The 14,850-nt window shown below is 37.8% G+C and overlaps 1 protein-coding gene across 2 annotated transcripts; it reads right to left on the bottom strand.

Moving 5' to 3' along the window:
* Window positions 1–32: 32 nt before the first annotated feature.
* LOC118405251 (E3 ubiquitin-protein ligase NRDP1-like) lies at window positions 33–14,788 on the bottom strand. 2 transcript variants are annotated; one of them, XM_035804647.1, is made up of 9 exons: window positions 14,681–14,788; window positions 7,621–7,759; window positions 7,341–7,484; window positions 6,623–6,708; window positions 5,913–6,195; window positions 4,969–5,081; window positions 4,164–4,400; window positions 3,014–3,059; window positions 33–2,390 (listed from the first exon to the last, which is right to left on the bottom strand). In XM_035804647.1, exons 2-8 carry the CDS (start codon window positions 7,750–7,752, stop codon window positions 3,044–3,046), a joined length of 1,011 nt encoding a protein of 336 aa, XP_035660540.1. In that variant the 5' UTR covers window positions 7,753–7,759; window positions 14,681–14,788; the 3' UTR covers window positions 33–2,390; window positions 3,014–3,043. The 2 variants fall into 2 exon arrangements, with proteins under 2 accessions (XP_035660540.1, XP_035660541.1); XM_035804648.1 differs by having other exon boundaries at window positions 5,961–6,195.
* Window positions 14,789–14,850: the final 62 nt, after the last annotated feature.

Below are 14,850 nucleotides of genomic sequence, written 5' to 3'. Positions count from 1 at the left end.
ATTTTTCAAAGATGCAAAAACTGTTTGCAACCTTTTCTTGTATACATTTTATTCATCATAGTACCATAATAGCAACACATACATATATAAAGCTATCTGGCACTGGTAGTGCCAGAAAGCATTCTCATGTAAGAAAATAATGAAACTAAACCTTTTAATGATACTATCAGCATAATGAAACAAAACAACAGTAATATCAACGTTATATCAACAACCTTCATAAAAGATCCAAGCAGATGTTATGTGATAGAGATTTTCACATTTTTCTTAACTACACCGCTCTGCTCTTGATGCTATAGTTTTGCCAAGTAAACCAGGACACAGGAAAAAATGTAAAAGTAGGCCACATATAGCTCTACAAGAGATATTATTAGTAATCTAAATGTGCTCTTTGGATGTATCTAAGTACAATGTTGTAATGCATATGTTTAGTAAAGGCTCATTTACAATTACATTTTTCATAGGAATGCATGCAATGGCATTCATATACAAACTTCTCCTCCAAGGCTATTCCATTTTGAAGTTGGGATGGGGATGTGAAAGAGAGGGGGACACACACACATACACACCCTTTTTTCTGTCAAACAAGAAAGCCTATCAGGTAAACATTGTTTCATAATGGTGATTTTAGAAAAAAAACTTTTGTACCATGATCTCTTTTAAAACATGCATATCTACTTCACCACTTCTTATGTACAGCGATCTTAAAGTTATTGTTTGGCTCTTTCTTCCCGGGGTATAATGTTCAGTTTTACCTACTTCAAAAAAGAAAGTTTTGTTGGAAATTCTCTTTTCAATTTTTTTCCAGCAAAGAAGCCCTCTGACCAAATAACTAACTAGGCTGGCCGTCACATATATAATTTAGTAGAGCCTGCTCCAGGAGTGATAGAAGAACGATCTTTCCGTAGTACATAACTTATACCTAATACAGACCAAACTGAAACCTATGATGTACCGGACACCAAAGAGGCATGTATATTACAAAAAACTCAAACTGCAAATCACTCTACATACAGTTGATTAGTCAGAAAGCATACACATACTTAACTAGTGGAAAGAAAGGCTGTGCCAGAAGTACACAATAAACTAATGTATAGTAATGTACCAACATCAGAAGTGTAGAATGTAGACATATCATGTTGTATGAATGGTATGTTTTTCACAAGTTTCTGTCAATGACTATTAAGAAACATGCATAGGAAATGCCCGATGGCACATACTATGGATGCCATTTGTTGAATATTAACGGGGTGGAGGCATCCGAGTCAGTCAACTTTGTCTGTAAGCTTGGTACGTGCACAAGATGGTTTATAAATTGTGCAGTTTTGTTCTAGTGCAAGTTAGGATTGCGTAGAATGCTGAAACTCAAAATTGGCACCAAAGTCTGCATCTCCTGCAAACCTCTGCATACTCAGGGTACATGTAGTATTATGATAGTGGTAGAAAAATATGCACACACACACCCATATGAATAACTGTATATATATACACACACATATATGGATATATTACCAATTTTCTTCAAGAAGATATATTTGAAGCTATTGTCACTGATAAACATATGGAGGCCATTTAAAAATTATGTTTTTGAGAATGCTTAATTGCATGACTTTAAGATTTTGAAAGTTGAAAAAAAAATTGTAGAGAAAAATAATTCATATGTAGCAAACAGACAAATTTCTATGAACCATGTAACAAAGTAATATACAAGTGACACATCTCCGTATCTATTGGCTGGCACCATAGGGTGGGTAACTTATTTTGCAAAGTGGTATGTATACTAAAGAAGCAATGGGAGAGTTATAGCAACTCACATATAGTATTGCAACAGGTTGGCAAAAATTGAACCTGACGTGCCCTTTGAAGGAAATTCATAGTTGACGTAATGTATTGTCACGTTTCCTTCCATATCCAAGTTCTTTTCATGCATTTACAAGTGTGAAGAAGACTTGGTCTCCGTCCGTCATCTGGTATGATGATGATTTTGTAATGTAAACTTCAAATGTGAAGTATAAGATATAAGGGCATTTCTGGTCACATCTAATATGAAATTGTTCAAATAAAGTACCCTTTTCTCAGTACCTCCATGGTCTATCAACCTAAGTATATTATAATCTAATGCAAGGAAAATTGACAACAAAGTCTATCCATTCAAAACAGTTGCAAAACAAAAAAAGGAAAACAAACAAAGAATATTCTTATCTAACCCATTCTTTTTGTTTAAATAGAGGTAAATAACAATACATATATATCATAATTTTGGCACACACAAGATCGCCTACTTTCTCTCCACACTAAGTTAATATATATATGTCCCCACTGTGTTCCATATGAAAATACCTAATAATAATAATACTCCATATATATAATCCAAACCAAGATGTCATGAACTGAAATAAAGGAAAGACTTGTGTTAGTGCACTTACAATACATGTTATAACTATAGTCATTCATTATTATATGCACAACTAGAATGTATTTTGACTAACCATAGCTTTGCATACTGTATATACCAAGATTTCAACAACTATCATAATATTTCAAAAGTTATATCTATGGACATTTCCAGTTTTACATCAAAGTGTTTGACAGAGCTCTACTTAAAATGCTATAAATTGTTAAGTGTTTGCAGTGGTTATATCTTCATGGTTTTTGTGGTGAGTTTTCACTGCAAACTCAAACATGTGGTCTGTCTTGCATTGCAACACTACAGATATTTCAACTGTGAAATCAAGATACCCTGAATGCCTTTGCCTCCTAAGTTCTACTCCAAAAGTCATCTCCAATGTTTTCAAGTCTTGACTTTGTGTATTTGTAGCACCATAGTAAATTAAGTCATGCTTTGTATATTTCTTCACTATACAAATGTGCAAAAAGAACTATTACAGGCCATGCAATGCCAGCAAACTAACATAAATCTTATATGTTCCCAAACGTGGCAAGTTAGCATCTTAGTCATAAGCTTAGAAAAGCTTCGCATCCAAAGCTGCAATAAAATCTGTAATTAACCAACCTTTATCCCTTCTTTCCATGCCGCACCACTTTAGTAATCAGTAACGCTGTAGCAACAACAAAAGTAAAACATTGGTATGCATGCAGAAACAACAAGGAAAATGTGAAACACATCAACAAGAAGCTGCAGCAAAAAGGCTCTAGCTACAACAGGGTGAACTGCAGTTTGAAATACAAAGAGCTTAAAATGTGAAGAATTCAATTCATGGTAGAACCATACAGCAAATAAAGCATGTAAATTGCATACAGAGCAAAAATAAGGCTACTACTACGAAATACTGCAGTGTAAAACTAAAAAGTATCTTGCAGCAGAGGTTTGCATAGCTGTTATCAACTGGCTGGTGCAAGAGTTAACAACTCTCTCAGTTCTTCTATGTACATATCTCAAGATTACATATGACATTCAAATGAAATAAACTACCATAGACACTGCAAAGATTAACTGCATGTACCTTACATTGCTGTCTAGAACACTGCAGGCATAAAGCTATCATACTGTTCTCAAGATTGGTTGGTGACAATGCACACTACCCACATCTACACACAAAGCACTCTATTTTATATATCAGAATCCTACATTGTATAATATCATATATCTTTGACCACATATTCATGCCTTGCTATATATCACACATACTGTACATGTTATTTTTGGCTGTTTCTTTGAAGTTTTCAGACCCTGTATTGTGGTGCTTTTTGACAAAGGCACAATGTCCATGTGCAGAGACAAGCTGTTGCAATAATCTTTTGTGCACAACCTATATCTACTACCGGAATGTTCTTCCCTCAATATCTTATACATCTTTTACACAGCTTGCAAAGTCACTCCCCCAAATTTCGTTTTTAAAGGAACTTCTTGTAGATGTAACCAATAACGTGTGTCTCATCAATTTCACCAATGAGAAAATTTCCTCTCTAAAGCATATGCACAATCTTGCATATTTCCTTGTGTCATTATTCAACTTCTTTTTGACTTTGCTTTCTTCCTTTAAATCCTTTGTAGGAGACAAAGCAACAGCTTTTTTTCTATAAAATCTTCTTCAAAAAATCTCTAACTTTTGATGTTAACTTTCACAAAGATGATAGTGCTGCTAGTGATTTAACATCCATGTATATATATATTATATCTACTAACAGATAGAATGCCTTACTCTATTCCATGAGCAAATATCATGACGAGTCCGGGCTCCAGGACCATGTCCGGCCCCATGTGCTGGTTCTCGCACGCCATGACGACCACCGCCTGCTTCCCCGGGATCCGTTTGGTCACGTAGTTCTCATAACATCGGCGGTTCATCTGCCGCGTCTCCAGCGTGCTCAGCCCGCGAGGCCAGTTCCGTTCGTGAGCATTCTCCATGAGGACGTCAACGATCCCAGCAGGACAACCACTGGAAATGGGACTTGTTATTGGTTACAATGTTTTGAAGAACTGGAAAGTATCATACAGCTTGTAATACTGTGTAGTTACAATGGTGAAATGATGCTTACTGCTCTATCTTTAAAGACATGCACAATATAGAATGAAATTTACATGGGATCTAGTTATCGAAGCACCTTAAAATGTTAGAGCTTGATCAGTTATCATGGCTAAGAATACTGTACTGATATACAATACAAAATAAATTAACCAGCTTGCACTGAATCATTTTTATGTGCAAGCCTTAAATAGGTCATTTCAATGCAGACCAACCAATGATTGTATCTTGAAACTCTTTTGAGTAAGCCTTATATATGGCACTTTGTACTGGTTTTAGTGATAGCAGGTTGAAGACTATGGATAACATATGTGATTCAAAACACAAGGGTCAGTATTCCTTAGACCATTATGCATGCAAATCTTCATCGAACATAAAAATTTTATAATACAGTTATAAAGCGAGGACTGCTGGTAGAGTAAAGAGCTGCAACTTTCTCCAAATTTGATTTAATCAATGTTTTATCAGAAGTTGCACTCACCTGTCCAGGAGGGATCTTTTTATCACAGCTTGTAGCACAGCATCGGGTGTAGAGATCATTCCTCCCCACCGTGTCACACGGGCCGTCTGCAGCGACCGCACCCATCGTAACACCTGGAAACAACACGCTTCGTTTGTGGAACATGTCGTGTTCAAAATGCTCAATCCTACACTGTTGCTTGCAATAAAGCATGATATTGCAACAGACCTTCCTTTATTCAGTCATTTCTCTCTTCTTATATCAAGGTGGATCTCTAGATCTCAGACTTGGCACTGCATTTCATACATGTAGAGGCACTGAGTAAGCTACATACATACAATTTACAAACATTACAACAGTATATACAAGGTAAAAATAGATTTGTACCTCAAATATCACAATCCACAATTGTACTGATTCATTGTAGTTCTTCATGCCAGGTCAAAGGTATGAAAGAGATGGCAGAATGAGGTAGCTACTAGAAAAGGAGACTATCAGGAGCATCTATCTATTCACAAAACACATTTTCATGGATCCATGGGGGAAAACAACATTGCCATGACAACATGCATGTGTACAGTGTCCAGTTCATCTATGTTGTCATGGTAATGATTTGGATTGCCCTGATACCCAGAATTCTCAATTTTCCCAGCATGCCAAGGGATCCGTGAAATAGTCCTTGTCTTAGTGATATCCTTTATCATGGATTTAACTGTCCTCTATCCAATTACAGGTGTGCAATAGCAAAACCTGTACTGTTTTTGTCAGCATCAATGGGCTCTGCCATGTTGGATTTGACATCATGCAGGGGCCATCTTGTTTTCGAGTTTTACCATGTTTTTACTTCAGGAATTGTGGGATTAAATACTGATTTGCTTGAAAACAAACACCAGACAGAGGACACCACTAGGACAGGAAGGAAACAAAGTAACAAAGTGGTTAGGTACAGTAGTGCAGTTCTTCACCTCCTGGCTCAAGCACCTCCTACCAACAAGAGGCGGTACTGCACCCACCTCGTCAGACTCCATCTGGTCCTCGATAGCCCTGGTGAGGGGCTGGTTGGAGGCGCGGATGGCCCGCATGTACTCCTTCAGCATCTGGATCTCCCTCTTCTGGTCCTGGATCATCCGCTTCTGCTCCGCCAGCTCACTCTGGAATTCACTGAGTTTGACTTGCTGCTGGGACACGACCGTTCGCAGCTCCCGCACGCAATTGTGGTCCTTCAACTCGTCTTTTGGAATAACAAGGCTGGGGAGAGGTATAGAGGATAGATGTGATCCAACAACAACAAAAAGATTTTGAACTACATTTTCATAAAGGTGAGAATGCAGCACTTTCCTTTAGGCAGATCTAACAATGCATTGTTCGAAAAACCCACTTGCACACAAATACATTTTGCTTGGCGCAATACTTAATCTTAAACCCAGCTAGCGCAGTGAGCTTTTCCCTCACCTATATGCATAAGCTTTTGTATCAATTTTATTTCTTGGTAAGAAATATAAGTAGTTACATGTAAGGAAAGATAATGGATATGTAGCTCATTTGAAGAAAGCAATAACTTGGAAATGGGGCAACCTGGCTTTTGACTTAGGTTGCCACCTGAGCAACTTGGATGAAAAAAGTATTTTGAGCACAGACAATGTTTACTAAGCTATTACGTTTGGCTAGAACGTACCCACAGCCCTGCTCACAGGACACTGGTCTCTTCGGGTTGTGTTCACACTCATCCAGGTGGGATGCAAGCTGGTCTAGTTTTATAACCTGAAATGAACATTACAACAGTAAACATCTGGGACATTGGGTACAGTAACAAAGTAAAAGTGATCTTTAACTCACTGAAGATCTAATCTTCCACTGCTTGTGACAGAGAAGACAGATGCTATGTACAGTATATACACGTTCATTGTACTGGGAAAATTCCCCTTGCTTTATTCCACAAGCACAATGAACAGTTACTGTAGTGGACCAAGGCTTAACTACCTTTCCTTAGGACTGCAACCATTTCCAGTAGAGTGCATGTCTTGTGAGTGACAACAGTCGGGATTCAAACTCCAAATCTCACGGTCCAGAGGCAGGGGTGTTAAGCACTGGACTACGCATGCTTCTAGAAGACATTTTACTTTATACATGAGCTGTTATTGAAGAGTTTAACAGTCAAGCTCATAGGACCTAAAAGTGCAGAATCAAATGGCCCATGTTGTTGTGTTATTTCCTCTTTCATACTTGCACATTGGGCTTCAGGTTTCCTTGTTGTTTCTGATTTCTTTTAAGATGCAAACAAAAATGAGCTTCAAGTTGAAACTCATGATTGATATACAGTAAATGGCAACATAACAAGGTCTGGGTAAAAAGCTATTACAGACAAAACAAATAAACATAACAAACAGTTTTACCTGTGAGCAGCCAAAGTTGGCATTGTCACATTTGATGTAGAGTCTGGAGAGCAGGTTGCGGAGGATGCGGGGGACGGGTTTCAGCTGCGACGGCGTGATCGTCTGACGGTCTACGGGACACGTGTGCTGTCTCGACAGCCACTCCTGGGTTTCAACAAAAGGTGAAAGGATTCTTTAGCAAGACTGACCTGTATGCATGCTGTACAGAAGGCATGTTAAACACTCACAAAATATGTATGCCATACAGATGGGATGTTTAACACACATGTACATGACTGACCTGTATGCATGCTGTACAGAAGGCATGTTCACATTGCGGCGCCTGCACCGGCTCTTCCAACACACCTCCACAGATGGGACAGAGTAACTCCTCATCTACGTTTCCTTCAAACCTGTTCACATCGTAACCCATGGCTCACCTGGAGCAGGAAACAAAAACAACAGCTTTAGTGAATACAGTATAACCAAGCACTGTTCCAGACTGTAATATTTTCGCCTCCTAACTTACCTCAATACATGTAACTTAGTAAGAAAAGCTGCTGACTTCACAGCACATCATGAATACAGAATGTACAGTAAATCCTTACATGACTGACAGATACTCATTACTGACCTTGCCACATCCTGCTTGTGTACACCTGGTACCATTTATATACATTGTCAAAGTATGGAACTGTCATTGAGACTTGTACAAGGTTAATACTTAATATGTACCTGGAATACATGATTATACATCATTATAGTCAGAGGTTACACATTTGTTATTAAGTCTGGGTACCCTCAAGGACATGTTGTATCTTTTATAGACAAGATAACATATATGATGCTCTGCACAGCCAACTTGGGAAAAATAAGAGCTTTATCAGTATTTACAAATACTGTATTTATGACTCACCAGTAGCTGTAATTACACAGTCCAATCTAAAACATTGGAGGCCACTGCAATATCCAGCATTCAATTTTCACACACACTTAGTCTATAATTGCTGGATTGAAGAAAAACAATTACACAATCCCCCCTACAGGACATATGACCTCAACAAGCTTATGTTCTCCAACTGTTTTCTGTTCAAATATGGGCAGCTGGCAGGTTATACATGTGAGTTTCCTGTGCCCTTTTCCCCTCTCCCAACAACCAGCCCAGTCTTTCCTGTACATGTTCTGCTCTGCATTGACCTACTGAGATTAGGAGAGATCATGCTACCATTCCACAGAAGCTGTTTCCTTTCTAATCTTCCTGGTAGTGATATGACTCAGAGTAGAGACAAAAATGGGGAGGGGGGCTGTAGATAAGGCCATTACTAGTAGGTTGATTCCATAGAATAGATCCATATTGGATGCCAGGAATTTCAAATGTGTTCATTTTTCACAAGCCTGGTGACAACTTTGATTTATATGTAATCATTCTAAGAAACTGGACCTTTGGATAGATCAAACCTTGTACATTGTTACAACCTGAATAAAGAAACCTTGTACTTACAACCTCACGACACACATTCGACAGTAAAAAGTAAATACATATTTGTGACATCCGTGGACCCAAATAAAACTGTACAACTACATACAAAGAGACATATCTTTTTAGAACGAAGGAATTCTTACCTTTAAGTCTTCTACGTAACAATAAACAACACACATGGAAGATACTGTAATTCCTGTTTTATTAACGGTAACTTTATGTTCACGGTTTTCACGGTGACGTCTGTGCCGCGAAGTTATCATTGCCGTTAAAAAATCATTCGTCTTTCGCCCCCCTCCCCCTTCTCCGCTACCATCCAAGTACTTAGAACTAGTACTTACTAGTACGTTACGAATGTCTTATCCATTCACACAACACACTTTCAACACGCAACGATCGCCACAATAACAACTCAAACACAAATTCTCCTCAAGAAATAAAACATTTATTCTACAAGCACAAAATTGTGTCATTTCTTTTACTTATGTTCATGTTTACGTTACGATAACATAAACCGCTATTTTGTTTACATCGCCGCTAGCAGGCAGCATGTGTACATTTACAAACTAAAAAACTACTACAGTGCTATTCAAGCAAGGAATTACTACAGGATCATCACTGAAAGTACTAGTACTAGTACAAAAAATGACTCGTATATTTGTACAACTACAGCTAGCGATACATAAAAAAAATGTTACAAAATGGCGGTACCCAAGCCAAGCGTTAGACAAAGGAATTTTCAACAAAGTCGCGGAATTTCAGGTGATGAGTACAAATAAACCAGCGAATTTACTGAAATACCAGTATGTTGTAAAAATAAAAGTTGATTCAACACATATACGATACAGGGAGTCATTATTGTATAGAAATGTGCCACCGGCGACCGGAGGAAAAAGAAACATATCGGCTTTGTTTACTAACAAAACTTACGTACACGCCGTGACATGGCTGCGATAACAATCTACTTAGTACATTATCATAGTTTAACTAGATTTCTACAAGTTAAAAACAGAACAAAAAATAAAACTGAGTAGTACCGGTCTTTACAAATACAAGTAATGGCTATGGAATTACAGCAACTAAGATTCACAACAATAATAGCGGGGAAATTTTTACGACTAGAAACGTGGCAAACAAAACTCCGCTTACATGCCGAAAAAAAGACGTTCGTTTCATAATTCTGAGTTGGAACTACTGTAAATATCGGAGAGATAAACTCTTCACCTCCTTGTGTACAATTTGTGTACAATTTGTGTCCACAAATTACGCTGAAAGTTTAAAACTTAGCGCCGTCTTTCACGCCGAAAATATTTCAAAATGGCGCCCGCGTCGCTTGTGTTTGGCGTGGGTATCCCGTCAGCCTATGCGGCAAATGTGATTGCGACATATCAGGGGTCATTGGCCCTGTTGCGTTCCGTGCGCTGTCATCAAATCACGGCCGAAACAGGCCGACTTTCTTTTGGTGAACCGCCGCCACCGCGAACATAGAGTGCCGTTAACACTTAATTTTTTCTCACACCGCGAAATTTTGCTACCGTGAACATAAAGTGAATTACAGTACTTGGACCAGTATATAACAATTGACGTTTGGCACCTGTTACCGGAAGCACATACGCAGCAGCTAGGGGTTTGATAAACAAAGATATGGGGTCATGTACAGGTTAGATGCTGGAAACGTTTATCAAATCTGTAGACAATACAGACTCCTGGTATTGTTATGTCTATCTGATAATCAGGAGGGGATTTTTAAACAGATGACTCAAAACGTCCCAAAGGATTCTCGGAACCGATTTTACGAATCCCAATATTTTGTAAAAAAAGGTATGAATGCAGGAAAAAAAAAATTATTATATTGTCCTTACAGTTCAAGACTATTATGATAACTAATCTGTATTTTACTTTCTTTGGAACAAGTGCAAAAACCTCAGGTAAAACTAAACCAAAGCCAACTTACTAGTTCTAGTATGGCAATGAAAATGACCACTTTAACATTCTCCCTGCTGCCTAACCCAGTTATAGAGAAAGCTGGAATCGAATGGCTTCCTTAGCAGGATGAAGTTAAAAGCGTACTGTTAGACTTAGAGAGAGCAAAGAAGTGTCAGCAGCGCCTTTTATACATATACACAATGAGTATATATATCAATCTTGCTACAGTTACACAAATATCAATATTATGAGAAACAACAAAGCTGAAATATATCCCTACCAGAGTGGATGCAGTAAAAGCACATTAATGCCTCCCAACGTCAGGTTTATTTGATTACAGCCAGGGTCCACCCTTGCCTTTTCATTTACATGTACACTAGGACCACACCTATGTTTGCATATGGCTACAGTACAGACATTCTCACACGACTCCAGAAGTTCAAAGTACAGCATATGAAAACATTTGACTTGGCATTGATGATATAATATGGGAGAAAAATATCTATACTTCATACTTCAAATACTTCTTTGAATTTTACCTGTTTTGTTTTGTTACAGGGTTCAAAATAAAACTAGCTTGGATACCAGACCTCGGCCCGATCTCAAAACTATCTATCATGTTTTTTAGATCGGACTGGGGTCTGGTATCCTGGCTAAAGCAAAGCTTGCTTGACCTCTTTGGGTAAGTAGATTTTCTTTCAGGTGACTACACTATAACAACAGTTGCCTGACATGACCAAAAGACACTACATAATGGTTTTGGATGAATCAAGAAGCACCTTTATCTGAAATACACAAGACAGAGGTTACAATGGATCACAGCCCATCTATTGTAGGATTATGGTAAAACCATGATTAACACTTTAACAGTTGAGTAACACTTGCTTATCATCTTAAGCTTATGCTAATCTGTATGTGAAAGAATTTAGCTGAAAGATTTTCATGAACAATTGATCATCACAGAGTACTATATAGTATAAGTACTACCATAGATCTGTCTCCAGGACCCAGAGCTCTGTTCTTAAAGTTTTTGTTGGGATGGACAAAAATTTCACCCCATCCGTTCAAAAAATCTAAACTTAATGATGTTGAAATTGATGAAAAAGTATTTTCTTAAGCTTAAAAATGGCAGATTTTACTACGGATACAACCATGTGGGCTCCAAAACAATGAGTGGGATGGAAAATCTAAAGCTGAAGATAGCTGTGAACTACTAGTACTAGTAGTACTATAATTTATCCACTCTCTTGTGTCAACACTTTCTCTTTATAGTTTATTGACAGAAGCTTGGACAAGTATTTGTGTTATGACATGAATCCTTTGATGCTGACCTGAGTTATATACAGATTAAGAAAACATAAGGCAGGATTTAGGCATAGATCCAACATTAGCATGAGTTACACGTATATTGTTTCACTGTCTGTCTGTTTTGGTTTCTACCTGAAAAAATTGAAATACTGTAGTGTATAAATGTAGCTGTCACATTACAGTAAAGCTAAAGCTCAATCCATGATGCAGCAACCACTTACACATGTATAGATTTCAGAAATTTCAAGAAGAATTTGATGATGATCAAACATGATTCTCTATATCTTTACCAATAAAATGCTATGGAGAGAAGACTAAGGATTTGTCAGGAAATTCTGTGTATTCCTTGCATGGAAAGAAAAACAAAGTGTTCATGTTACTGGTATCTTCCCCAATGACCTTGCGATTGGGACCACCCGAGTCAGTCAGTTCCCGACATTAATATTTTAGAACTGATGTACACGATCATTCATTAACCTGTCAGTGTGGAAAAGGGCACATCTTTGTATACACTATACTGTCTAAGATGGCTGACATTGACAGCCTTTCGAAAGCAAGAAATTAAAGATCTCATAATTTCGTGAAATATTCAGTTTTTCAAGATATTATAGCCCCAGCCATCACTGATGTTAGTAATACTCCCCTTCCCTTCTTCCCTAAACCAATCCCAGGTATCGCCCTACCATAAGGCTTTGTCATAAGTGTGTCTTTTTTTACAAGAATACTGTAGTACCAACAGCTAGCTGTTGTTTTTGTAAACAGTGGATCGCACAGGTTTATTGAAGGTCACTGCACAACAGGGCTGTCTTCAGGTTCTGTCTCTCTGCCCAAGGACGGAAAATTGTCGAATGGGACAGACATATTGTCTATATTGTCTATGTGACATGAAAGTTGATGAAACTGACAAAAATGTATTTTCATAGATTTTCAAAAATGACATATTTAAGAAGGCTAATTCACCTAGGGTCCCAAACAATCAATGGGAAAATAAAATATGCTATGAGTCTGACTAAGCTATGGTTTATAATGACCTTTTTAGTTTTACAAAGTCATATCTTCTCTCTACAAAACAGCTACAAGTGTAAACAGGCACAAATACTTGGCTAGGGCTTTGCAACAAAACTCTATGACAGTATGAAAGAAATTTGTCACTATTCCAGCTAAAAGGCGTAGTCTTGCATGCTCAAATTTAGCTTGAGGCATGATGTTATGTAAGATGCTACCTAACCAGAATGATATAGTACATGTAACTAAGTCAGAGTAGACATTGTGATCTGATTCAGCTGCCTTCATCAACAGAGATCATATTCATAATTGGGATACTAGAAATGTGTTAAGGTGGTAACCCAGTTATATTGAGATTTTTTACCCTGAGTTTTGATTTGATTCATTGATCTTAACAGACATGAATTGAAGTTGAAATGTCCTGAACATTTACATGCACAGGAAAAATTGAGATCTTTACAAGTAAAGAATCACTGTGATTACACTGGCAGAGACTTGATCGCAATCTCTGTTGACAAAGACCCAAATCACAATCTTTGCCGACAGAATTGGCAAGCTCTATTATGACATGTATGTGACCAGGCTTGCATTGTTGCAAGCACACAGCAGAAACTGGCTACAGTACACATCTACAACATAGAATATCCTTTCAAATCTAACTGCATATCTAACTCCAAGCTAGTATGAGGCTTGGAGACTTTATTAAGAAAATCCCTAGTACATGTACTAGTAAATACTCCAAACCCCATAAATTTAGCCTGGGTACCATCCGATTTCTACCGGGGCTCCATACACTCGCTTCCCTAAGGCTACCCAGGCTACCATGAATTACACTCAACGGCAGTTCTCTGTTGAGCAAAAGCACATTAACTTCCTCATTTAAATCATAAATGACTTGAAACAGTATCGACTGATCAATTACAAAACATCACTTCCTTCCAATTAGTGACTGTTGTGAAAATATCACTACTTCCTGTCATACGTGAGATCTCCAAGAACTGTTTCCTGTATTTTTCCCCAGTAAATCATTGTTACGTTATAGCAATGACAATAGTCTGTAACACAACCTTCCTTGTTAAGGTTAAGCATACGTCTTTAGAAGATGATACTACACTAAGGTTTTCATTTTTTTTTTTTTTTTTTTTTTTTTTTTTACAAAAAAAAATCCTCTGTCAACAAGGGTCAACACATGGATCTTGCCAAGAAAATCTAGCAAAACAATGCAACTCAAATGCAAACCATGTGTTACTCAGCACCAAGAGGCCACGTCTAGCGAAATAATAGACGTTAAACGAGGACAACAACAACAACAACAACAACAAAACCAAGAAAAGATAAGTTACATAAACCTTTCCCGGATGAAGGAAATTTGAACCTTAAGAAGCTGAGGAGTTTCTTAAACCTTTTCTTGAGTTCCTACGTAGCTGTCTGACCACTCTCCCGTCTTCTCTCAGATCTTAGTACCGTACCCTAAGGCAGACTGTCCAGACGGAAAACCCTAGGGTCAAAAATTCCTTCACACAAATTTCACGTTTTCCACAAAAAATTGCCACTTTTTCTTGAACCTACACAATTTCTTAAGAACTTGGATGTCTTTAAAGGGAAACCTGACTCAGTCTGAGGAGAAATAGGCCAGACTTACCTCAAAATTGGACCATTTCTCGAGCCAAAACTTTCACTGTCGTCCAGTCTTCTGAAATCAGGATGACCAATTAAGAGCGCATGCGTAGATAAATCCACCGGATGTTTTGGCGGTTAGTTCATTGATAAGTATAGGGGTAAAATATATATATTACTCCAATCAAATATGAA

Source organism: Branchiostoma floridae, chromosome 18 (genome assembly GCF_000003815.2).
Source record: "Branchiostoma floridae strain S238N-H82 chromosome 18, Bfl_VNyyK, whole genome shotgun sequence".
Lineage (NCBI taxonomy): Eukaryota > Metazoa > Chordata > Leptocardii > Amphioxiformes > Branchiostomatidae > Branchiostoma > Branchiostoma floridae.
The sequence above is the reverse complement of the archived record's forward strand: the minus strand, read 5'-3'. Positions and strand labels throughout refer to the sequence as shown.